The sequence below is a fragment of the Chanodichthys erythropterus genome, chromosome 12 (genome assembly GCF_024489055.1).
Source record: "Chanodichthys erythropterus isolate Z2021 chromosome 12, ASM2448905v1, whole genome shotgun sequence".
Classification (NCBI taxonomy): domain Eukaryota; kingdom Metazoa; phylum Chordata; class Actinopteri; order Cypriniformes; family Xenocyprididae; genus Chanodichthys; species Chanodichthys erythropterus.
The window spans coordinates 39,003,284-39,030,495 of NC_090232.1; the positions used below are offsets into that span (position 1 = coordinate 39,003,284).

General features: G+C 37.2%; 1 protein-coding gene across 6 annotated transcripts in view; it reads left to right on the forward strand.

The window, feature by feature from the left end:
- Positions 1 to 27,212, forward strand: part of sh3pxd2aa (SH3 and PX domains 2Aa) — a 141,591-nt gene that overhangs the window by 98,519 nt on the left and 15,860 nt on the right. For 2 of the 6 annotated variants that reach the window (XM_067405179.1, XM_067405180.1), the window contains exons 7-10: positions 4,398 to 4,445; positions 8,722 to 8,850; positions 22,658 to 22,771; positions 24,556 to 24,639. In XM_067405179.1, coding sequence (XP_067261280.1) covers positions 4,398 to 4,445; positions 8,722 to 8,850; positions 22,658 to 22,771; positions 24,556 to 24,639 — 375 coding nt within the window. The remainder of the gene's footprint in view (positions 1 to 4,397; positions 4,446 to 8,721; positions 8,851 to 22,657; positions 22,772 to 24,555; positions 24,640 to 27,212) is intronic. The other 4 variants (XM_067405183.1, XM_067405184.1, XM_067405181.1 and 1 more) reach the window with 2 other exon arrangements.

The following is a 27,212-nucleotide window of genomic DNA, read 5'->3' on the forward strand; positions in this document are numbered from 1 at the left end:
ATGGTTTGATTTTAGTTTGTTGATATTTTCTTGATTTTGCAGCTTATACATGCTGAGCTTGCATAGCCAACAACTGGATCAGTTCAAAATATTCAAATCAACATAACCGTCTTTTACATAGAGCCCAAAATATCTCCAGTGTGCTGTAGGGAATGCTCAAGCCAAGAGATGTCTAAAACCACACAGATCAAAGACTCTTTCAAGGAAGTCCATAATGCACAAGTTTTGTATTTTTCTTCAGACATGTTTATTGTAATACTATAGCATGGGTGAAACACAATTCCTTCCACACAAAAGTAAGAAAGACATATATGTTTCCTGTTATGGAGGGAGGTCGACTGTTTGGGGTCAGGAAAGAGACGTAAATTACAGTGAGAGAAACCAAAACAGACGTTCCCTCGGTTCTACTAGCAGTGACCTGAGCTTAATCGCTAGTGTGTGTGTGTGAGTGATGCTGTGTGTGTCTATTTGTCATTGGTGGGAGTGTGAGAGATTGAGAATATGTTCATAACAGTGAGTGTTTCTGTGTGAAGGAAGGGTCAGAGAGGTGGAAAGTTAATATCTGTCAGATGTGAAGAGCTTCACTAAAGGGGCGGATCTGTTCACTGGGGTGTGGAGCATTTGTTAATGATTTGACCTCCAAGGCACTTGAGTCACTTTAATTCAAACTCCATGAAGTTTTTTTTTTTTTTTTTTTTAAATGGAGTGCAGTGTTGACCTCGAGATCAACCCTGAACTGGAAAGTAAGAAGGATTTTCATGACAAAATTCAATATTCAACACCAATTTCAATACCAAAGCAATTTTCAATAACATCTAATATGCCGCTTCCGCTTTTCCGGTCATGAGTTTACGGGAGCTGTCCTTGTCGACAGAACCAGCGGCAGATGGTAAACAGTAATTATGTTCCATAAATAAGTAACACAATCCACCATAAATCGTGCAAGAAGTAAATAAGGAACTGCTTGAAGCGAGCTAGTGGTTTGCTGGACGCTAGACACTACTTCCGCATTTGTCCACGGCACTGTTGTCATGTGGTTTCTGGTTTCAGTAAAGGCGGTAACAAAACTGACGTCATTGACAGGCGACTGCACTGCCCCGTGTCACTGTTTAGAATGGGAATTTTCTCATGATTTACAAGTAGTTGAAAACATTAGAGATATTGTTTGTAATCAGCTGGACAAAATATATAACACTAGCCTAGTGGGTTTTTGATATTTTACTGCAAAAATTTTACATATTGTACCTGTAAAACAAGTTTTTCCAAATAATTATTTTAAAGTCAACAGTCAGAAATGAAGAGCAAAAAATAAATTAAAAGCATGAGTGATTCATTTTCTCCCTTTTTCATTAATGTTGTTTACACTGTAAAAAATGAATGTGATTTTAACAGTAAAATATTGTAAAAACACTACGGAAAAAAATGTAAGTAGGTTAACAGTAAGTTCCCGTATTATATACAGGGAAAAACTGTAAAAGCTCTAACCAGACATTTATGCAATTTTCACAATAAAATGCTGTACATTTTACAATTATTCTAAGTAAAAAATAAAAAATCAATGTATAATTTACAGTCAAAATCTGTAAACTGATGTTCCCACAATTCCCTGTGTGACACTCCACATTTGAAAGTATTTTAAGTAATCATGTTTCTTAATAGTTTTTGTTATCAGTCATGTGGTTTTATGTTACATCTTCTGTTGTTTAATGAATGTTTATTGCATTATTTAAGTGTTGTGGGTTACCATGATGGTGTTTTGCATTTGCGTGAATGACTCTTTGCACCTTCTTTATATTAGTATATATACTTCAGCTTGTGGAAAAGCTGCTTGTGATGAACTCTGATTCTTCAAGTGGCTTTCTCTTTTACCATTTGCATTATTATGATGCTTGTCAGTATATGTTAAAGGTACAAAACAGATTTTAGTAGTAATGTGCATTGTTGACTTTATTGGTTTACATTCAAATTTTCTTAAATTACAGATTTATACTGTAAAATTTACAGTTTGTTCTGTAAATGTTTACACAGTTTTTCTGTATTTTTTACAAAATTATTCTGGCAACCACAGCTGCCAAAATTATTTTGTAAAGACTACAGATTTTTTTTTTTTACAGTGTAGTTAAAGGGATAGTTCACCCAAAAATGAAATTTCTGTCATTATTTACTCGCCCTCATGTCGTTCTACACCCGTAAGCCCTTCGTTCATCTTCGGAACACAAATTAAGATATTTTTGATAAAATCAGATGGCTCAGTGACGCCTCCATTGCCAGCAATGTCACCAAACCTCTCAAGATCCAGAAAGGTACTAAAAACATATTTAAAACAGTTCATGTGAGTTCAGTATACCTTAATATTATAAAACGACGAGAATACTTTTTGTGCAGCAAAAAAATAACGACTTTTCAATATCTAGTGACAACGATTTCAAAACACTGCTTCGAAGCTTTATGAATCTTTTGTTTTTTTTTTCAACTTGGTATCAAAAGGAAGTTATAGGAACTTAGTTATAGGAATTAGCCACTAGGGTGGTTCCAGAGAACTAGATGGTCCCCTAGAGCCATTTTCCTGGTTGGATTCGCACCGCCAGTAGGAACTCTGAAGTGATTTTAGCTGTGCTTGTCGTTGTGACTTTTATTTTGATGGCGCAGAGGACATTTTTTTGGACGACGCTGAGAACGGCAGAGCCTGAGCACACAGCGCTCCCATTCTCTGTCTTCATTCGATTAGTTAGTGGATTAAATATATAGGCTGGTGGATGAAAGACATTCCTAAAACTAAAATCGTTCCCAGTTCCTGCGATACGAACACACCAAAGAGCAAGTATTTCTGCCATTAGTTCTAAGAATTTTGAAATGGTTCCTCCGGTGTAAAATACCCTAATGTACTAATACTTTTGACATCCTTACGAAATATAGTTTTGAAAAAAAAAAAATATTTTTTTCCAACAACATTGATGCCGCATTGATGTTTATTTAACGTAGAGGAAGATTTTGCATCTAGATCTTATATAGTTTTGGAAGTTATTAGTGCTCTTTTGAAGCCAAAAGTGGACAAATATATTTCCATGGCATTTGTTTGACATTTTTTGTGAGTGATGAGCCTGTTAAGCTGATGCCATTTTTCAGCGTTCAGATCAGGGTTTGGGTGGGAAACAATCCATATGGATATGAAAGGCTAACAACTGCATGGATCAAATTTTACATTTTTATTTGTTGTGTTAATCAAATAGAATGTAGGAGGAAAGAAATGTCAGGAATGAATGGATTAGGAGACGGAGGTGTTGAATGGAACGGAAGGGTGGAGGGATATTGGGCGAGGTTCGTCCTGTGGGGTAAAAAGGCAACGGCGAGTACCTACATCTTGGATTCTGCCAGTTTTGAGTGCGTTCATTGTTTACTCAGGTTAAATTACACCTCATTTTTTTGGTGTCATGCATGCAAGGGCCTTTGCGGGGCGTCCATTGAAGTGTTGAAAAGAAATAAGTTATAAAAACAAAGTAATTGTTCCTGTCAGCCGAGACGTCTCCCCTGGTGCCTTCTCATATTTTTTACCGATAGTGACGTGTGACATTTAATTTCCTGATGGAGATTGGTCTGTGTGTGTGTGTGATAACAGAGGAGATATTAGGAAACTCTGCTTTGACCTCACACCCTTAAACTCAGACATACTTGCTTTTCAGGCAATAGATTTGTCAGAGTACACACACAGTCACATTGTTTTCCACACCATGTGATGCTTTATGGGTATTGTAACCAGATGGCGCCTTGCTTAATAACTCTGTTAAGCTGTGTGTTCACTGCACTATTTGCCATTTATCCAGTATGGGGTATTTGGCAAATCCAGTTAAGAAGATGCTGAGATGAGTTAGGCAGCGGGATATGACCCCCCCCCAAAAAAATTTGCATAAAGAAAATGATGCCTATTTGTAATGAAAAAAATACATATTTAAGTTACATATAATGGTATTTGTTGCACTAAATTGCAGTCAAAATTTGTTCACATTACAACAATGGAAATGTGGATGGAAATAAAAACAAAAATGCATAATAAAAAAGTTAATAAAAGTGCTTGATGAAAATAACCTTGCCACAAAATTATTCAATGGTCCAAAAATAGGCTTCATTTTCTATGAAGTATATCATTTTTTATATTTTTAAAAAAAATTAAATTAAGTGTCCTATCATAGGATTAACTCTAATGTCAAAGCACATGCTAAGGGCCTATGAACAGATTTGGAGGAAGTTAGTTATAAAAGTTACTTTTGGTTGGATTTTGAAGCTTTGAGTAAAACATGCAATTCTCACTGTTGTGTCTTTTCCCACTCAGTTCTGACTAACATTTGTGCACCCTTTCTCCTCTCTTTTTTTTCCTTTCCTCTCTTTTCCGCTGCCCTCAGTTTGGATGTATGGCCTTCAGGACAGTCCAACCAAGTCTGAGGCCTCAGGTAAATGCTTTATATGTGCGCATGCACCGTCACTTTTCCTTTTGCAGCTCTTCAATGTGGTCATTTTTCCAGTTTTTACAAGAATGGTTCCTAAAACAGCTCTTTCCCAGAGTCCAAAATTAACACCCGTCAAGCGCCAAATGTAAGTCAAAATTGACTTTGGCAAAGAAATAAAACACTATGAATCACCATTTGGCCGGTAACCTCGTTAGGAATTGCAACATAATACATGCTTTTAATTGCAATATAACAGTGAGTCTGATGCAAATTTAGAATTTAATATAATGATAACTTCTAATAAGAGAGAAGTCCATTCAATAGGCAATTAATGTGTGTAGGGGTATGGCTCTATGGGAATTTAAGAGGCATAAAAGATTGAAATGTTCCCCTAAAACATCAGGATGTAAAACCCTTTATTTTTAAGAGCAAGATCTCATTCTTGGTCTGCGGATTTACATGTGGCTTATAAAGTTTATGCTAGAAGAGGGAATATTTAGAATAGGTGTTGTAAGGCTAGCAGTGCAGAAGAAGACATTCAGTGAGAAAACAGAGGATGTAAAACATGACATGAGAGCTTGCGGTCTCCTCTCAGCCCTCTCCTGGGAAGTCTTACAGACGACGGCCTGCAAATAAACATTTCAGCAAAGAATGCACTCTGTTTTCGGAAATAAATGCTGACGCTCACAGAGCTATAGCCCATGTGGAGAGTATTTTCACCATGATCATCACACACACCCTACATAATTGGTCAGTTTACTGCAAAATTAAGAAAACGCACTGATTATATAACACATGACATTGTTTAAATCCTTTCTAAAAACATGAACATGTCAAAATCCAGCTTATGAATATTGTTTCTAGTCATTAGCTAGTCAAATCTGTTCGTTTTTTTTTAGCTGGTCGACCCAGCTTAACCATTTTGAGCTAATGTAGCTTGTTTATTGCTAGTCCAAGATTGTCTACCAGCTAATAACCAGTTATTGTATTCTAAAAACATAGCTACTGATTTAGAGTTACTGGGGTTAGAGTAACAGTAAACGGATGCTAATGGAAAGTTTGGAATTAGCACTGTGTTCTTTGTGGTGTTGTGGTGACTGTCAGATGGAAGTGAAATATATCTGCCATTGGCACAAACAGTGTTAAATGTCAGAAATATATTTCACAGTTGACTTCAGCACAGCTGCCCGCAAGTATTTGGTTGGGTAATGCAGTATGTTGTCATTTTAGCATGACATGGCACCATTAAGTGTGAGGCAGCGCTAATTAGCTTGTTCCGTACTGATGATGTTAGTGACAAGATACAGAACTCCTGCTCTCCTTTCTCTCTTCTCTCCCACAGCGTTAACAGCACTGAGCAACTGAACTCAAAGGATTCCCTAGTAGTCCTGATTTAAAAGCGTATGAGTGTTAAAACACATTGCATTAGCAATACACACAGGCTGTTGGCATCATGACAGCTTGACATTGACTATGAATACAAGACCTGATTTTATGCTAGATTTGTTTGGTACAAAAAGTCTTGATTTGGTTCATTTAACCAATCCAATCCAACTTAAAGGGTTAGTTCACCCAAAAATGAAAATGCTGTCATCATTTACTCACCCTCATGTCGTTCTACACCCGTAAGACCTTTGTTCATCTTTAGAACACAAATGAAGATATTTTTGATAAAATCCGATGGCTCAGTGAGGCCTACATTGCCAACAATACAATTAACACTTTCGGATGCCCAGAAAGCTAGTAAAGACATATTTAAAACAGCTCATGTTACTACAGCAGTTCAAAAGGACTTTATTCAACAATACCTAATTGGCAATTTCAAAACACTGCTTCATGAAGCTTTGAAGCTTTATGAATCTTTTGTTTTGAATCAGTGGTTCGGAGAGTGTATCAAACTGCCAAAGTCACGTGATTTCAGTAAACGAGACTTCGTTACGTCATAAGCGTTTCGAAATTTCAATGGTTCACGACTGGGGGGCGTGACTTTGGCAGTTTGATACATGCTCCAAACCACTGATTCGAAACAAAAGATTTGTAAAGCTTTGAAGCTTCATGAAGCAGTGTTTTGAAATCGCCTTTCACTTGACATTGTTGAATAAAGTTACTTTGTTTTTTTGCTGCACATAAAGTATTTTTTGTCACTTCATAATGTTAACCACTGTAGTCACATGAACAGTTTTAAGTATATCTTTAGTAGCTTTCTGGGCATTGTCTTGCTTGCAATGGAGGCCTCACTGAGCCATTGGATTTTATCAAAAATATCTTAATTTGTGTTCCGAAGATGAACAAAGGTCTTACTGGTGTGGAACGACATGAGTGTATACTAACCCCTTAAATAATATTAATTGGGGAGAATTTGTTAATACACCCTGAATTAATGAGCATCCTTTATCCACCAAGATTGCATGAACAAATTATTGCCTGTACAAAATAATACTATGTCACTACCATGGTACAGAATCATCGCCGTATTCATATACCATGGTTTTACATGCGCTGGACAATCCATGTCATTACTGCGGTCCAAAAGAAATGTATTTATACCAGTGTTACAGCTAAAAACACTTTGAGTATGTGTAAAAAGTGGTACTGCAAAAGCACTCGCCACCTCTTTGGCCTTTAGAGAAAAAAAGATGCATTGCACATTTTATGTTTTTAAGAACATTTTAAACATTTCCTATTAAAAGCCTCAAGACAACACCATGAGAAAAACAGGGAGAAGCAACCACACAGTGTTTGAAGTTCAAGCAAATAAAGAAATGCTTCTTAGAAGTACAAATTCATCATTTGAAGTTTAAGTAACTATATGCAGAAAGTCTGGGAATGCATAAGACAGAAACGTTTGATGTGTTATACTTTAGTTTTAAAATATGAAACAGCATTTTCAGCCCATTTTATTGCTGTCATGTTTTTCTGAGTTAAACAGGATATTCAATTTAAATATAGTAAAAACAGTAATATTTTGTAATATTATTACAATTTAATATAACTGTTTTCTATTTTAATATATTTTCAAATGTAATTTATTGTGTGATGTCAAAGCTGAATTTTCAGCATCATTACTCCAGTCTTCAGTGTCACATGATCCTTCAGAAATCATTCTAATATGCTGATTTGCTGCTCAAATAATATTTCTTATTATTATCAATGTTAAAACAGTAGTGCTACATATTTTTTTAGGATTCTATTATAAATAGAAAATTTATTTGAAATAGGGATTTGAACAGTAGTGTATGTGGGATGTAATTTATAATTTAATATTGCGAAAATTCTACTTGTCATGTGATAGGGCCACTTGACTCTTAAAGGCATAGTTCATGCAAAAATGAAAATTCTCGCATAATTAACTATCCCATTATTTTATAGATTGAAAGCCCTGGTACTTATTAATTTTCTTTATATGTAAAACAACAACAGCAACAAAAAAAGGATATTCTTCAAAAAAGTCATACAGGTTTAGGACAACATAAGGCTGACTAAATAATTACAGCATTTTAATTTTAGGCTGCAACATCCCTTTAAGTCATTGATGAAGAAGACCAGGTTAAAGAGATTGTCAGAGGAAATACAAAAGAAAGAGAGAAGGATAGAGAAAGAGAGTGTGGCTTAACCCCAGCTGAAATGCTTTCTTCTTGCGTTTCACATAAACACAGCTTCTCTCTCTTTACTCGGCCCACTCATATGTTTCTATTTAAGGCTTGGAGAGCAGTCTACCCTGATTGGCGTTTTTTTTCTCTCCCCGTTTCAGCCAGATGGGAGGAGGGACGGAGAAAGAGAGAGAATTAGAGTGAAAAACGAGAAAGGGAGGGCAGGAGAGAGGGAGGGAGGCCTGATCTTGCTCATCTGTTGAAGAAAAACTTTCTATTCCTCCACTCGCGAGTCACGTCCCCTACCGTAAACAGCTCTCTCCCAGTCTCTTTTCCCTTCCTAACATCCCTCCCTGTTTCCTCCCGAAAACCATCACTGTATTATGGAGACCCGGCATAACCAAGTCCCTACCGAGCTCTCGAAACCCTGAAGGAAATTTACCTCGCCTTACTTTTTCGTAATCGTTCTTCCCTCCCATTCAAATGCGCGTCCAGCGAGGGCGAAGGTTCGTCTAAATGGCCCGTCGTTGTGGAGCATGCACAGACAGCAGGAGTTGCGCTAGGCTGTGGAGAGCGGATGGCAGTGTACAGGGGTCAAGCCGGAGGTCGCTGGCAAGGCAGGGTTGGCGGGGGAGGTGCGGGGATGGCGGGACGGTGGCTGACAGCCTGTTTCTTCCCCTCGTCGGCAGGACTGGACAGCAGTGAGCCCATGGTGCTGGAGCAGTACGTGGTGGTGGCCAACTACGAGCGGCAGGAGAACTCGGAGATCAGTCTGAAGGCTGGAGAGACGGTGGACGTGATCGAGAAGAGCGAAAGCGGTGAGTCCCTTAATGCCCGTTCACACCAAGGATAATAATAGTTTTAAAAATCGTTCTAAATTTAATAGAATAGCAGAGTCCACACCACAACTAAAACGATAATGGCACAGAGAAACCATTGGAATCACTTTTTTTTCCAGCTCATGAACAATAAAAACAGCCAATCAGAATGTACCTGACTTTAAAGAGTGCAAGCACATAAAGTGGTAGACAACATGTTTATAATAAACAGAACGATATCATGCATTGGTGTGGATGCTAATAGCATTATAGTTATTTTTTTAGTTATCGTTCTTGGTGTGAACTGTCCTTTATACACACACACACACACACACACACACACAAGCTAATTGGCTTACCACGTGGTATTTATGGGCAAACGCTTGTGTATACACAAACCACAAACACGAAGAGTTGCCTGCAAACGTGAATGCTTTCATATGCTCACAATCTAAATGTTAAGTGTCTGTTTTATCCTTCTCGTCTTTTCTGAGACATTCTTCCTCTTTGATGTAGAACTCCTCCTTTAGTCTTTGTCCTTAAGATCCCCTGGTTTCCTCTTCTGACATTCCCCTCTCCCTGTAAATCTACAGTCTGGCTCTTGGCCCCACTTGGAGGTGTCGTATGGCCAGTTTTCTTGGCGGTTGGTCGGCCTGAACCCCCTCCAGGTCTCTGGGATGGAGGCCAGATTGATCTGGAATGTCCATGAGATAGTCATGAGAAGTTTGTAGGGTTGAAAGATGTGCTAATGGATCAGGGTCACACCATTAGAGTTCATGTAAAATGACAACAACAATGGGAAGAAAGAGAGCCTTGAGTGTTGGTCCCCCCCCCCCATTTGGTTTCTGTTTTCCCAGATGAATGTTCTTGCTAATGCTGTAAATGTTTAAACTTAGTGCAAACTTTTCCTGTCAGCATATCTCATAGCCTTGTGCATTAGAGGTTGAACACTATCTCTTCCACTTTGTCTCTAGTCATGTTTGCCAAACACTTGTTTGCACATTCAGAGAGTTAGTAATTATAAACAACAGGCTCTCAAGAACTAGCATTCTTCTGTTGAAAGAAAAAAAAGTTTGTGAGTAATCATTTTTTCTTTTCCTTTAAATCAGTGGGGAGGATTAGGAGGAGTTGTCCGGAGTCATCAAGATGAGTAAAGATCCAGTAAACCCATTTGAACTCAATAATATCATTGAATAAGACCATTTTCCACTCAAAGAGATCTTGACCTACTGGTTTCAAAACAAAATCCTTTATATAAACTGAGTCTAGACTCAGACTATACTAATCTCATGGGCATTCTCTGTGAGACACTTTATTTTGTAGTTTGCTGTTCTATTGATTTTGAAAGTTTTGATGCTGTGTCATGCTCTTTAAAGGGAATCTTGATTATGATTTCAGTTTTTTAACTTTAGTTAGTGTTTAATGTTGCTGTTTGAGCATAAACAACATCTGCAAAGTTACGACACTCAAAGTTCAATGCAAAAGAAGATATTTTCTTTTACAGAAATCATTTTTTAAGGACTCCAACAAAAGGCTGGTAGGGACTACAATGAGCTTCTTTCTGGGTTGGTGACATCACAAACCCCAAAATTTACATAAGCCCTCCCCCAAGAACATACAACAAAGGGGTCAAGGCCATGTTGGGCTGATTTTGAGAAGAGGAAGAGTTGTAATAGAGTGTTGTTACCATGCCGTCATTTTACGTCGGACTGTTTCACAAACGAGGGTCAGTTCAAAGCTGGATTTGCACAAAAGATTAACATGACGGCACATGCTAGTCAATGAGTTGAATCAACTTCACAGCAACTACATAAATTTATTTACTAACCATTCAGAAATGTCCAGATGCATTCTAAAAGTTGTATCTTCCTGAGTCTCTCCATCAGTGTCCGATGAACAATGAAGGCTGAACACTGTTACGGACAATAGTCATTTTGGCTGTGTGAGATTCTCCAGCTTTGTTGTTGTTGAGTATACAAAGTGTGAGCTGTTAAAGCTCCGCCCTCTTCTGGAATGTGGGCCGGGAGCAGCTGCTCATTTGCATTTAAAGGAACACACACAAAAACGGTGTGTTTTTGCTCACACGACAAATGATCTGTGGGGTATTTTATGAGCTGAAACTTCACAGACACATTCTGGGGACACCAGAGACTTATATTACATCTTGTAAAAGGAGCATAATAGGTCGCCTTTAAAACTTTGCAGACTTTTACATTGACAAACAGCTATATTACACAATGCATGAAAGGTAATATTTGAAAAAGCACTTTAAAGGGATAGTTCACCCAAAAATGAAAATTTGATGTTTATCTGCTTACCCCCAGTACATCCAAGATGTAGGTGACTTTTTTTCTTCAGTCGAACGCAAATTATGATTTTTAACTGCAACCGCTGCCGTCTGTCAGTCAAATAATAGCAGTAGATGGGAACTTCAACTATAACAGTAAATAAAACTTGCTTAGACAAATCAAAATTAAAACCTGCGGCTCGTGACGACACATTAATGTCCTAAGACACGAAACGATCGGTTTGTGCGAGAAACCGAACATTATTTATATAATTTTTACCTCTAATACACCACTATGTCCAACTTCATTCAGCTTCCTGTTAGTGAGGTCAAAAAACACGTTGTGATGACGGAAGTGATGTCTCGCCCATATACTTCAATGAGCGCGAGACATCACTGCCGTTGTCAGAGCGCGATCAGACCTCACTAGCCGGAAGCTGAACGAAGTTGGACATAGTGGTGTATTAGAGGTAAAAAATTATATAAATAATGTTCGGTTTCTCGCACAAACCGATCGTTTCGTGTCTTAGGACATCAATGTGCCGTCACGAGCCGCAGGGTTTAATTTGGATTTGTCTATGGAAGTTTTTTCGACTCTTATTGTTCAAGTTCCCAATCACTGCTATTATTTGACTGACAGACGGCAGCGGTTGCAGTTAAAAATCATAATTTGCGTTCGACTGAAGAAAAAAAGTCATCTACATCTTGGATGCCCTGGGGGTAAGCAAATAAACATCAAATTTTCATTTTTGGGTGAACTATCCCTTTAAGTATTTTAATAATGTTAATGTAACTAAATTTAAATAATTGTTTGACTTTTTAGAGCCGCTCTGGAAGCTTAATATATTTTAGAGCAAGAGAGTGCCATGATAATATCCCAAATATAATCTTTTCAGAATGTCTAGAGGAAAATTACAAAAGTGATTTCAAGGATTCCACTATTCTCTTTTTAAAACCATGTAGTTATCATTATAGTTATCATTCTTGGTGTCAACGGCCCTTAACTCTATGCCTTTCTTTTTACTGTAGATTACTGGTTTATTCAAGAGTACAGAGTTTTAGGTACAATGACTTGTACTCATTGATTCTCACAATAGGACAAGTAATTTTATCACAAAAGATTCAGAGAAACTCCAGGCGTAAGAGTATTGCTCAGGATGTGGTTGTCCTCGAGTAAGAAACCCTTGGCTTCCTTAGCCACAGTTAAACTCCAGCTGTTTTACAGTGCAGGCAAAGCGTGACAACTTCACTTGGCCTGGGAAGAGATGAACCATGCAGAGATTAATAAACTTGAAAAACAACAGCAGAAAATGTCTGAATGGGAGAAGATAATAGAATCTAAACTCAGTGACAGAATCATTTAAAGAAATGGCTCACCCCGAAGAAAGAAGGTCATACATGTTTGAGCTGTTACGAAGGTGAACAAATGACGGCGGAATTGTTATTTTTCAGTGAACTGTTCCTTTAAATCAGTCTAGACCTACCCCTGGAGTGAACTGTCTGTCCTTCACTGACTCAAGAATTCCTCAAATGTTCAAAGCATTTATTGAAACAGAAGATGAGCTGCAGCAGCTTGATATCACAACACTAGAAGCCCATCCTCCAAAATCCGATCTCTTCAGCAGACTTCCACATTTTGTACTACAGTATTAAATGACTAGCCTAGTGTATCTGTCAGAGGCAGTATATTTATTAACATTGGATATCATTCAAACCAACTTTTTAATGTGGCTGAAATTGCGTTTATAAGAAGCGATTGGCAGAAGTCGGGCTACTCTGGCTTCCCTCTAGGTCATGGAGAGGGAACGATGGAAAAATCCCCCTTGTCCTTAGTTTCATTATAGGCTAATGGATCTTGCAGGGCCCTCGATTCTTACAGAGTAGTTTCAGTGTCACGCATCCCAAACCAATACCAGCAGAAAGCATTCAGAAGTTTTTGTTGAATGTCTGTAATATAGATAACGCAGTCAAAGCAATCAAGAGTTTATAGGTCGACGTGCTGTTTTTGTCATTATATTTTGCTCTTCTACATTCTTTTTTTTCTTTTAGCAAAGCCTCTAAATAAATTTGAAGGTTATTTATGGAGAAAGTTGGAAGTCAATGGCATTTGCTGTTTGCTGATGTTAAACCTGGCACACCACATCTTTGACATTTAAATATGTTGTCAGCAAATAATTGCCTACATTTTGGTGTGTTTTCCACACAAAGCTATTGTATGGTTTTAGAAGAATTGGAATAAAACCCACAAGTCATATTTTCAATTTTTACACTATTGTTCTTTTTTAAGCAACTGTAAATTGTCATCTGCTTTTATACTATAAAACAGAGACAGGGTATTCTTCAAAATTCTTTTTTTCTGTGGTCATGTGGGTTTGAAATGACATAATTTTCATTTTTTAGTGAACTATATTTTGACGAACAAAAAAAAGAAACTTAACCTTCTTTCAAAAACATGAAAATATTTTACAGACCCCACACTTTTTTAAATTCCTAATTTTAGTATTTTATTAGTGATTATCATAAAGAAACATTCTTTATTCCACTGAGTATCTGAGGATATTTAAATCTTTTAGCGCTTTTGGTTTTTTCACAGGTCTACTGTGCTTCCTAAACAATGCTCTACTATAAAAATTGCTCTGTGCCATCAATATTGTGAGGTTCCCTCCCATCCTCTCGCCTCTCTCTCCCCTGGGTCCATTCATTCAGCCGGTAACCCCTGCTTACTGAAGCAGAATCAATAGAGAGCTGCTCACGGTCTCGGGTAGGCTGGTTTGTCTTGGCTTTGCTCCTGCTGGAGATCCGGTCCATGGAGAGCCACGCTGAACCTGGACCAAAGAGTTCAAACATTTATTTGCATGGAGCTCTGAAAAGATCTTTATAAGCCTGGTGCAACACCTCTCATAGGTCTCTATCGTTTAATCGATTAAGGTCATTGAGATATAGTCTTGATAGTAAGAAGACCACAAAGCTGAAATAACTGTCATGGCTTTAACCATTACGAAAATTGACTGATACATTTATACACACAATACATTTATTTCTTTCTGTAATAGTATAGCTGTAAAAATCAATCAGTATCCAGTCTTTCATCTTTAAAGGGATAGGTCAACTAATAATCAAAATTGTCATCACTCCCTCAAACCTGTATGATCTCTGTAGAACACAAAAGAAGATGTTCTGAAGAACTGTTTTTGTTCATATAATGAAAGTCAAAGAGGTCCAAAACAACATTGTTTTCTCGCTGATTTATGTTTCTGATTGGTAGCACGTTTCCTTGAAGACATCACTCACTTTTCTATGAACAGGTCCAGGAAAACAAGTGCAGGGAAGAAAAAACATGTTTGTGCTGATCTAAGACCAGCTGTTCCTTCACCAGACTTTATACAAAAACATACTTTGTCACTAGAAAAAATGGAAATAACCTGTTAAACATGAAAGTATTATGCAATCATTTAAGATATTTTTCCTTATATAGAACCTTTTTGGCATAAAGATTCTTGCCATTCTATATAGAACCCCATTTAACTTTTTTCTAAGAGTGTAACTTTAATTAATGTTTTGTTGTTGTTGTTGTTTACAAAATTCTCACATCAGTTACTCATCATTCCAAACCTGTTTTCACTCATATTCAAATTTTTCTGCTTCTCTTTCAGTTATAATTAGTTAGGCACGTGTGTTTTTGATACAAATTGTTTGTTTCTGAAGATCTCCATTGTTTTCTCACTGATTTACGTTTCTGATTGGTAGAATGTTTTCTTGAAGACATCACTCAATTTTCTATGATCCGGTCCAGGAAAACAAGTGCAGGAAAGAAAAAACATGTTTGTGCTGATCTAAGACCAGCTGTTCCTGAACAAATCTCAACCACTGGAGCTTTTGAAAGAAAAACCACAACAGTGATCTTAGATCAATGTGCATGAGCGACCGGCATCATCAGCCTTTGAAGTTCAGACCAAAGAGAGCCCCCTCCACCGCCTCAGCTTTGTCAGATTACACAAAACCCATTTTGGTCCGAAGCCCAAAACCTGATACTCCAGCTTTTCAGGAAAGAACTTGAGTGTGACCGAATGTAGGCCAGACTTTCCACTGGCCTGGAGTTTGGAGAACGTCAGCTGGAATATCCTTTCAGTGATTTCAGTCTGAGCTCTGTTAGATTATTAATAATCACATATGACATTTTATTGAAAGCAGGTATGTTGATAGATAGTAGTTGTAAATTAAATCATTTTGTAGAGAATAATTGTTTGTTTTTTAAAAGATAGGGATTGCTGGCTTATAGTTAAAAGTGAACAAGTGATTTTTTGATTTTTTTTTTTTTTTTTTACTTTAGTTCTGTCAAGAATTATTGAGTGGCCAAAGTGTGAACTTAATAAAAGCAACATGTTCAATTTTTTTCTTCACTTCTGGACCTATTTTAAGCCTTCTGCTCTCTCTCTCTCTCTCTCTCTCTCTCGTTTTCTCTCACTCCACTGTAACTCATCTGTACACTGTAAACCCAAATAAGTTGGCAGAACTCAAAAAATTTGAGGTAATCAGTTACATAAAATTAAAAAAAAAAAAAAAATCCCAGCACAGTTTCAGCTAAATTTAAGTTTGTTTAAGTTAAAAGAAACAAGTTCATAAAACTCAAAACAATGAAACAATTCAGATGACTTAAAATGTGTCAGTTTTGTGAACCCTAAAGAAAAAGAAAGTTCTAAATACTCATAAAAGTTGATTTGATTGAACTAATTCGTTTAATTTGAGTTGGCTCTACTCAAACCAATTAATTATTTTGAGTATTAGGGTTTACAGTGTATAGAACAACATTCACTTCACGTTCTCAGAATTTCATAATCTATGATATAATTTGTTTTCATGTTTTTATTTCTGTTTGCTACTTCTGCCCCAAAATAAGAAAGTGAAAGGCACTTTTATTTTTGCCTGTCTTGATGTTTTTTTCTTCTTCTGGCTGGTTTGGATGGAGGGGAATGTGTGGTGAAAATTTCAGCTTTGAAGTTTAGGCCAAACATCTGCTCTCTCTCTCTCTCTCTTTCCTCATTGTCTGTTTTGTTCAGCCATTCTCGGTTCTTGCCTTTTCTTTCCTCTTTTTCATTTCAGTTTAATTCAACTATATTTTTGGATCATCAGTGCTGAGCATCCAAATAGTATCACATGAGCTCAAATCTAAAAGTGTCATTCAGCAGAATATGACCAAATATTCAATATTGGGGGGCCAAAATGAATGAAACCCATATTGATTGATCTTTAATCTTAATGTTGGGGATGTTAGTGGTAGTGTGAGCATTTTAGTGCCTAAAATAACTGTTATTAAATATTATATGCTGCTGTCTTTATTGAAAGACGTTCAATCTTAAAGTTAAACAAAGGAATCTTTCTTTATTTCTGCGTTTGTGTTTCTTTGTTCTTTCTTTTGTCTGTTCATTTTGTCTATTTTTAGTTTGTCTGTTCATTCGTCAGTTCTCTAGTCCATTCATGTATTATTTCATCATCTTTTTTAATCTTTAGCTCATTATTTTTTCCATTTGTTTGGGGTTTTTGCCTGTTTTTCGTCTGCTCATTCATTCATACTTTTTTTGTTTGTTCTTTCATGCTTTTTTCATTTGTTGTTCTCTCATCCATTCCTTTTCTTGTGCATTCTTTCTTTCATCCACTCATTCATTGTTTGTCTGTTCTTTCCTCCTTCCATTCTTTTGTTTCTTTTTTCATTCATTTGGCAATGGTGATGTTTGCTATTTCTACTAGTGGCAGCAAAGGGAATTGCAAAAAATTGTGATTGTTTTTAAACTTATTAACTGGTTCCACAAAGTCGAATGGTGCGTAAATCTATTTGGTTATTCCAGGAATACAGCTTTGATCTGCAATCAAAAACTTTTAGGCACTTTATTTCAGATTTTATCTCATTATTCACAGGGGAATAATGAGATAAAAATATGAAATAAAGTGCCTAAATTTTTTTATTGCAGATCACAGCTTTATTCTTGGAATAAACTTATTAACTGGCCTTCAATTCTTCAACCAAACAAGTAATCCAAGACTCACACCGCTGGTTGAGCCAGAAGTTAACATTGCTCAAACAAGCAATGTTTTGATAGTGTCTGCACATGAAACTAGAATAGGAGAAAGTATTAAACATCAAAACCTAATCATATCTTACTGTGTACACACATACATAAACAAGCTTACATGACCTACTCCCCAACCATGTGTGTATCAGAACAGAAGTTCAGGGCACACACATGCAGCTTTCAGAAGAAACATTTCTTAGAAGCAGATACTCAGTCTAAGATTTATTAGCCTGTTATGCAGAAGCACCATCTTTCTCAGAAAGGCCTAGATCTTTTGCTTTGAAGAGCAAGCCCACCTGTATCTCAGCAGATAGACTTCTGTTGTCTGTTTTCGTGTGAGAGGATTGTAACATCCTGAACTGCAGAGGAGTACATCGTTTCAGCATTACAAATTTGTTTCTGCTCTGTCAAGCAAAAGTTTAGCTTTGAAACTTGGCAGGCATTATACATAGTATCAGTCTTAGCTTTCAAGCCATTTTAGCTGAACTCGGATTAGAGGAGCTGAGTCAGTTAACACCATTTTCTGACTGTTCATATTTATTATTGCTACAAACCCGATTCCAAAAAAGTTGGGACACTGTACAAATTGTGAATAAAAACAGAATGCAATGATGTGGAAGTTTCAAATTTCAATATTTTATTCAGAATACAACATGGATGACATATCAAATGTTTAAACTGAGAAAATGTATCATTTTAAGGGAAAAATAAGTTGAATTTAAATTTCATGGCATCCACACATCTCCAAAAGGTTGGGACAAGGACATGTTTACCACTGTGTGGCATCCCCTCTTCTTTTTATAACAGTCTGCAAACGTCTAGGAACTGAGGAGACAAGTTGCTCAAGTTTAGGAATAGGAATGTTGTCCCATTCTTGTCTAATACAGGCTTCTAGTTGCTCAACTGTCTTATGTCTTCTTTGTCGCATCTTCCTCTTTATGATGTGCCAAATGTTTTCTGTGGGTGAAAGATCTGGCATTGTCATGTTGGAAAATGCAAGGTCTTCCCTGAAAGAGACGACGTCTGGATGGGAGGATATACCTTGGATATACCTTTCGGCAATGATGGTGCCTTTCCAGATGCGTAAGCTGCCCATGCCACACGCACTCATGTAGCCCCATACCATCAGAGATGCAGGCTTCTGATCTGAGCGCTGATAACAACTTGGGTTGTCCTTGTCCGCTTTAGTCCGGATGATATGGCGTCCCAGTTTTCCAAAAAGAACTTCAAATTTTGATTCGTCTGACCACAGAACAGTTTTCCACTTTGCCACAGTCCATTTTAAATGAGCCTTGGCCCAGAGTAAACGCCTGCGCTTCTAGATCATGTTTAGATATGGCTTCTTTTTTGACCTATAGAGTTTTAACCAGCAACGGCGAATGGCATGATGGATTGTGTTCACCGACAATGTTTTCTGTAAGTATTCCTGAGCCCATGTTGTGATTTCCATTACAGTAGCATTCCTGTATGTGATGCAGTGCCGTCTAAGGGCCCGAAGATCATGGGCATCCAGTATGGTTTTCCGGCCTTGACCCTTACGCACAGAGATTGTTCCAGATTCTCTGAATCTTTGGATTATGATATGCACTGTAGATGATGATAACTTCAAACTCTTTGCAATTTTTCTCGGAGAAACTCCTTTCTGATATTGCTCCACTATTTTTCGCCGCAGCGTTGGGGGAATTAGTGATCTTCTGCCTATCTTGACTTCTGAGAGACACTGCCACTCTGAGAGGCTCTTTTTATACCCAATCATGTTGCCAATTGACCTAATGAGTTGCAAATTGGTCCTCCAGCTGTTTCTTATATGTACATTTAACTTTTCCGGCCTCTTATTGCTACCTGTCCAAACTTTTTTGGAATGTGTAGCTCTCATGAAATCCAAATGAGCCAATATTTGGCATGACATTTCAAAATGTCTCACTTTCAACATTTGATATGTTATCTATATTCTATTGTGAATAAAATGTAAGTTTATGAGATTTGTAAATTATTGCATTCCTTTTTTATTCACAATTTGTACAGTGTCCCAACTTTTTTGGAATCGGGTTTGTACATTGGAGGTCCAGTATTTGAAATGCTCTGAAAGGTGTGAAATTATGTCTTTAAAGGTGCACTTAGTAACTCTTATTTTGTTTACTTTGTCTTGGACATCTATTGGTGCGGATGCAACATCACAGAAAGGTTTTCGGTTACCAGTGTAACTTTAGAAATATGCTATTCGCTGTCAGCCGCGATTGATTTATTCTGAAAATGTCCAATAACATGGTGATTACTGAGATGAAGTAAGTAGTATTTGACTTGTCATGTGATTTCAACATGGCTGCCTCCATGAGGCCACCCACCCCGTGTAAAATAAAACAGCTTTTATTAGGCAACTGAGAAGACTAGAGTCTTCATGTGTATGCAAAATTGTATTTTTGTTAAACATCATTACATTTCTTTTACTTAAGAAATTTTACAAATATCCTAAAAGTACTATTCATTTTGTTAATGTGTAAAGCTTTTAATGTGGGATAAAGTGCACCTCAAATGTTGTACTGAAGGCTGTGATGACACACACCTATATATACACGCAAATAGATAAACAAACACCCAGCCTTTCTAATGAAAAGCATCTTTGTGATGGCTAAACTGTGCAAAACCCTTGCCATTTTGCATTTTGATTGAATCGACCCTCTGTGCTTGCCGTAGACGGTTCCTGGTGTGCACAAACAGGGAGACAGTATCTCATTCAAAGAGGGTCAGTCAGGCAGGGTGGCCACAACCTGCTCTAAGCTCCCTTACAAATTCATTAGCAGTTTCATACTACTCGTGTGTAAGAGTTTGTGAGAGAGATTTGCTGTGTCAGTGTGGTCTATTTGACTCAAATGAATCTTATGATTTCTGTATGTAAGCACTGTTGTGATTTTGTTGGCACACTGACTCAGTTGTAGCATTAGTTTTCTGATCTCTGTGTTTGTTTCCGTCTCTCAGTAGTGTATGTCTTCCAACTACTGGCATTGCAGAGCATTTCGTATGAGAGCCAGTGTTTCTTTGGGTTTAAAGTGAACATTACCATCCAAATGTTTGGGGTTGGTAAGATTTTTAAATGTTTTAAAAGAAGTCTATTATGCTCACCAAGGCTGCATTATTTATTTGATTAAAAATACAGTAAAAATATAGCAAATTTTCACATTCTGATCCTTCAGAAAGCATTCTAATATACCGATTTACTGCTCAAGAAACATTTATGTTAACAGATGTACTGCTTAATATTGGAAAAAGTGATGCATTTGTTTTCACTGGCCAGTTGCATAAAATGCTTTTAGTCTTACAAGTTAATATCTAATAGTATCTTTAATACTTTTTTTTTTTTTTTTTTTATAAGTTAGTTACATATAAAGGTAGATTTATCTAATTTGAATCTGAGAAACAGAACTGATTAGCCTAACTAATTGGTCTAAACAGTTGGTCAGACTAGTTCTTAAAACAAAACTTAATGGCTATGTTAATGCAACTGTTTTTTCATCAAAAAAACTTTTTTAACATTATAGATGTCTTTACTGTCAGTTTTGATCAATTTAATGCATCCTTTCTGAAAAAAAAAAAAACTCCACTAATACACCCCCCCCATCCCCCCCCCCACAACCCACAAAATTTGGATGTACTTTTGTTTTTAGTATTATGTTAATTCTAGAGTTGAAGTCTATCTTGTGGTCTTGAGACCACATAAACATGGTCTGGGTCTGGGTCTCAAAACCTGAAGTTTTGGTATGGATATGGATCTTGGTTTATGGTCTCAGAAAAGACCACAGTCTATTTCCAACATACTGAAGATGATAATTATGTCCACCGCAGGTCGGTGCGGCATCTTCACCATCGCAAAGGATTTACAAGAATTCCATGACTGTAAATGTAACAAAGCCACTGTACAAAGTAGGGTTTGAAAAGAAAGATGATGGACTGAATATGGGGTTTAGCCTTGGTCTTGAAGGGTCTAGTATGCAACCGCAAGTGTTAAAATATGCTACTGTTCATGTTTGGGGTCAGTCTCTTTTGAATCTCTTATGTTCACCAAGGTTGCATTTATTTGATCAAAAATTAATATTGATTTTACAATTTAAAATAACTTTTTCTCTTTTAAAATATTTTAAAATTTAACTAATAGCAAAGCTGAATTTTCAGCATCATTACTCCAGTCTTCAGTGTCACATGATCCTTCAGAAATCATTCTAATATGATGATTGATGCTCAAGAAGCATTATTATGATCAATGTTGACAACAGTTGTGCGGTGATATTTGTTTTTTTTGGTAAATCATAAATGGTCATAAATGTCTTTACTGTCACTTTTGTCACTCATCCAGTCTAAGCGAAACAATCTACTGACCTCAAACTTTTGAATGGTAGTGCATATGTCTGAGTGTTTTTGCACATGTGTGATGTGGGTGAATAAATGTCATCTAAAGCACACAGTACTTTGACATCATTTATTGGCCCGAGTTGGTTTAGAACATTTGCTGTGGATCACTTAGCGCCCTGTCAAAAGACTTGCTTCTGTGTCATTATGATGTCAGAGCTAAATTACTGCTGACTGATGACATCACACTGTTATGAACAGCTTTCCAGCAATGCTCTGTTACCGTGGCAACAGGCTCACTCAGAAAGATCTGGGTTTCAGCTGGAGAAGTGTTTTGAATTTTTATTCATTGGCATTCACTTTATGTTAGCTTTGCATTTTCATGCGAGTGTGCCAAATATATGGTTTTAATTCCGTAACCTTAGTGAATTGTAGTTTTGCACATTTTGATTTACTCAAATGACTTTTTCATGAAGGTTGTATGAGCCTCTCTTGGTGTATCACTGTTTTCTTGGTCTCAGAATTATCTTTGAGTTATTTTGGACATGTAACACCCATTTTGAAAACAAATCGTAATCCTGACATTACATTTAACAAATTCAGCATCTTTTCAGACACATGAAGGAGGAGCTGAAAGACATAAATTTAATTGATGAGGTTATTTTGGCCAAAAACACACAAGCACACATATTAGCTCATAAAACAAGTCATCATTTTAGGACCATGTCAGACACATCCAACCCTCCTCATGTTTGACTGTGCATACAAACACAATAATGTTTGCTCTCAATGATATTTATGACAGTGTGAGGTCTAATTGATCCCTAATGATAAACAGGAAGTGTACTGAATTCATAAACACATCGCCTGAAACTAAATAACACCAGAGAGAGTGTGTTTGTGAGTAAGGTGGAAACCAAAACTTTGCATCTCATCAGATTAGTGAAATCCAAATGTTTGTGCATTAGTGTTTGTTTGCAAAGCATAGATGCATCACATTTCCCTAAATATAGTAAGGTGGTGAAAACAGGATAATTTATTCATAAGCTCAGTCAGTATTTTGCACTATATATTAGGTGAAAAATGATGTCTTATGGATGTTTTTTTGTAGGCTGGTGGTTTGTCAGCACAGCTGAAGAACAGGGCTGGGTTCCTGCCACGTACTTGGACTCTCAGAGCGGCACCAGAGATGATCTGGACCTGGGAACATCTAGATCTGGAGAAGGTAGGACACACCAATTACTCTCTTTCCTACTTTCACATGCACAAACAAGAAAAGGTGTAAAGGTGTAAAAGGTGATCTGTTTTGCATTCATTGACCAATCACCACCCAGGGCCATACATATCTATTTTATAAAGTCTGTACACCAAATTTTTTTTGAGAAACTTCTGCTTGTTTGAGAAAAAGAGTGAGGGCTTAAGGACCGTGAGAGACCATCGATTGGAGAAGGAGAAATGAAGGAAAAAAGGAAATTCATGAAAGTGTGGCTATCATAAAAAATGACTTCTCTAAAAGATTGCACTAGTACATTTGGTTGTACACACCACATTGAATCTGGGTGTTTCCTCAACTATGGGCACTATTGGCCCGGTGGACTTTTTTGAAACATTTAGATAGAATTTTATTTATTTATGTAATGAAGATTCCCACTGCTGTGTCATTTCCACCACATCTTATACTGTGTTTATTAAGCATTATGTGGTTGAAACATTTCAGAATAAAATGGCCGATATCTGTCATTTCTAGCATTTTATGAAATAATATTTTCTGACTTTTTGCATATATAGTTCAACCAAATTATGGCTTGATTGGAAGTGACGCACAATAAAAATGGGCTGTTTAGAAGTGATATTTAGCTTGATTGTAATGACATAAAATAATTCACTTTTTTATGGTGGATTTTATATATTTTAAGTTTGAAAGACACACTGGGAAAATAAAATACACATTTGAAAAGTGACAATTTTTTTTTTTTTTTTTTTTTCGTCGGATGTTGAAAGGATTTTGGGATGTGGACGTTCCATTAAAATGAATACGAGCTTGCAGTCGTTCGAGGAGGGACTGGGTTTTAAGAAATCTGGCATACATTACCAGAGAGAAGTTTGTCATTTTCTGTCTCAAAAGATCAACACTTTGATTAAAGATTATAAGGTCAAAAAAATACATGGATGAATCATTCACAATAAGATGTATTTGCAAAATAAAATAAGATTTTCATTTCCTGTCATCTCCTGGAATGTAAATTGCCCACAGTTGAAGAAACACCCATCTGTTTTCTCACTGTAATGAAACAAACATAAAAAAAACCCCATGTAGTCTCATTATAAACTTGTCCCTTTCTAATCCTTGTGTACCGTCTTCCCAAACCCCGAACATCTGCTGCCATCAGCATTTCCTGGGTTCAGTTTTCTGTCTTAGCGAACCACATTTTTAGCTGCATTTTGAAATGTATGCCACTAAAAGCCTCAAAGTGTAAGATTAGGAGTGGTCAGGCTGGAGATAAAGCTTTCACTACTATCTTTGTGTTGAATAGATCGATACATCCCTTCACGTGAACACAATTTATTGATCTCCGAGGGGTAATTTACCTTTCCATATGGAGACAACGGCTTCATTTATGGATGTTGCTACTTTTTTCAGACTGAACTTTATTTGAACTAGCCATCTAACGTTTCTTTAGTTCAACACTTTTTTTCCTTTGGAATGTATGGAGATGATGAGTGTAAAACCTCTGTTAAATACATGAATTTTCCACTCTCTAACACTATAAAAAGTGTAAGCACTTTAAGTGCCCCACTAAAATCCAATAACACTTGTATTAATCCAAATACTTCATTGCTTGCCATCATCATTCAAGCCAAGAAACCTCCTAACCAATCACAAAGCTCTTTTCTTTCATGTAATAATGTGTCTTTATTACACTAATACCAGTGTTCCTCCTGAGTTGTTTACGTTGAGTTTGTCATGTCTCTGTTTTCTTTTCTGCTGTCCTCATTCACCCTTGTCAGTTACTAAGAGACGTAAGGCTCATCTGAAGAGGCTCGACCGGAGATGGACACTAGGGGGAATAGTCAACCGCCAACAGAGCCGAGGTGAACACACATGCAATCACGCATGCCTGCATAGACTGATCACATGCAATCAGTCACGTGTGTGACCAATCTGCATGGTGCGTTTGTGTGTTTGTGCAGGTTTCCACATTGATTAGCTTAAATATACACACAAACACACTCTTTAGAAACCTAAACTCTAACAACTTCTGGATCTGGCTCCCAAAGCATGCTGGGTGGTCTGTTTCATCTGCGCTCCATCATAAAATCTTTATTATACTTTGCTTGCTTTATGTCTCTATTTGTGTATATGTGTATCAAAATGAGATAATTAAGTTTGTTTGCAGATGAAGAAAATGATGTTTCTCGGGATAAAGATTGGTTTAGAAGTATATAATAATTCTGAAATAGTCTGATATCTTCAGTATGTGCCTGAAATGTCATGAATGGCATTAGAGTCCAGAGTCTTGATCATAAGAGCTCAGACTGGTTTATGGTGGTACATGATTTGGTTCTGGTCTAGCTGGTGGACCAATAACTGCTGGACAGCCAGCTACATTTTTCTACTTTTCTCTTAGAGCCTACTAACCAAGTAACTCTCACAGGTTAACACAGTAGGTGTGTCCAATCATACTCATGGAGGACCAACGTCCTGCAGAGTTGAGATCCAACCAGCTCCAACACACTTGTCTGGAAGTTTCTAGTGGGTCTGTAGACCTTGATTAGCTGGTTCAGGTGTTTTTCAGTAGGGTTGGAGCAAAACTCTGCAGGACAGTGGCAGGATTGGACCATGGTTTAAAGGGGATAGTTCACCCCAAAATTAAACAAAAAAAAATGGTGTCTCTGCTCATCCTCATGTCGTTCCAAACCCGAATGATAGTCTTTCTTCTATGGAACTACTATAAGAAATGTCTTTGTGGGTTTTTTTTTTTTGGGCAAACAATGAAAGCCAATGGGGGGGCCGATGTTGTTTTGTTCCCCCATTTACTACTATGGACTAAAACATACTTCAAAAACATATTTTTGGTGTTCCACAGAAGAAGAAACATCATTCTGGAATTCAGCGGTCAGATTTGGCATCCTGCAGTTTGGCTACATTATTAACAAAATTGGCTAAAATCTAAAGAGGATGAGCTGAATCACACATGAGGTTTGACCTTTCAAAATCCCAGTGTTTAAATCTAAACTTCATCAAATAAGGACTAATGTCTAGACCTTTGGTGGAAATGTATGTTTGTATGGTAATGAGTCTCCTTGGAGATCTGCCGTTTCATGTTGAGTCATAAGGAATAGACCTCCATGGTTGTTATTCCCCCAGTTTTCCGTTTGTGTACTCTTAGAGTGTGTTAGCATGTCATGAACACCGTGCACATGACTTTAAGTAGAGCAGGGATGGGCAGCTTCAGGTCCTGCAGAGTGTAGCTCCAACCCTGATGAAAACTCACCTGCCTGTAGCTTTCTAGTAATCCTGAGGACATTGATTGGCTTGTTCAGGTGTTTGATTAGGGTTGGAGCTAAACTCTACAGGACTGTAGCTGTCCATCCATGCTGGATCTGGAATTGGTGGGAGCATAAGTGGTTTTTCCATGCTGCATCACCCTGACTGGGACCGTGCAAATGTCTACTAAGACTCCTAAGATATGAAATACTGGGTCTTATGTTTATGGAATGAGTTAAGTTAACAAATCTCTCAAATCTTCATGTCCTCCAGCAACCACCACTAATAACCGTGGTATTTTAGGCAAAACTATGGTTACCATGGTCAAATTTTTTACAAGGATTGTTTTTCTCTTTTCTTCTGAAAGTGGCTCATGCAGATTGGGATAAAATTTCTGGTTTTAGATTGAATGTGACACTGTTACAGTAACTCTGTAGCTGCCTTTCCCCTCATTATTTTTCCCTTACTTTGCTCTGCATCATTGGAGAAGTCGTTGGAAACTCGCAGTGGAAAGTATGGAAGTAGGTCATTGGCTTGCTGTGTGTGACTGCATTTAATCCTGTTATTTTTTTTACTGTATACATACTAATGAGTCAGAGAGCACCACGGTTGATCCAGAGACAAAGAACAGCCAGGAGTTTCAGAGGGAACGTTTCTCCATAAACACAAGTTGCAACCTTCAAAACAGGTCAGAGGTAGTGATGGCTTCAGAGTGGTTGCTTGAAATACACTAGAAATACAAAGAATGTCTTTTGCAACATAATGGTTTCAAAACTCATACTGAAATTCAGGACTAAGAGCCCTTGGATCTTCATTTACAACCAAGTTCTTACAAAGTACATTTGATTCATGATGAGAACATTTGAGAATGTATCATCATTTATTGATGATATTGATGAACGTTTACTCACCCTCATGCCCCAAACCACTATTTATTTAAGTACTGTTCTTCTTTTCATACCACAAAAGGAGATGTTTGGCAGCACAAGTGTCTTGATGTTGAATATGTTTTAAGTAAATAAACTTAAAGGTGCCCTAGAATCTAAATTTGAATTTTCCTCGGCATAGTTAAATAACAAGAGTTCAGTACATGGAAATGACATACATTGAGTTTCAAACCCCATTGCTTCCTCCTTCTTATGTAAATCTAATTTGTTTAAAAGACTTCCGGAAAACA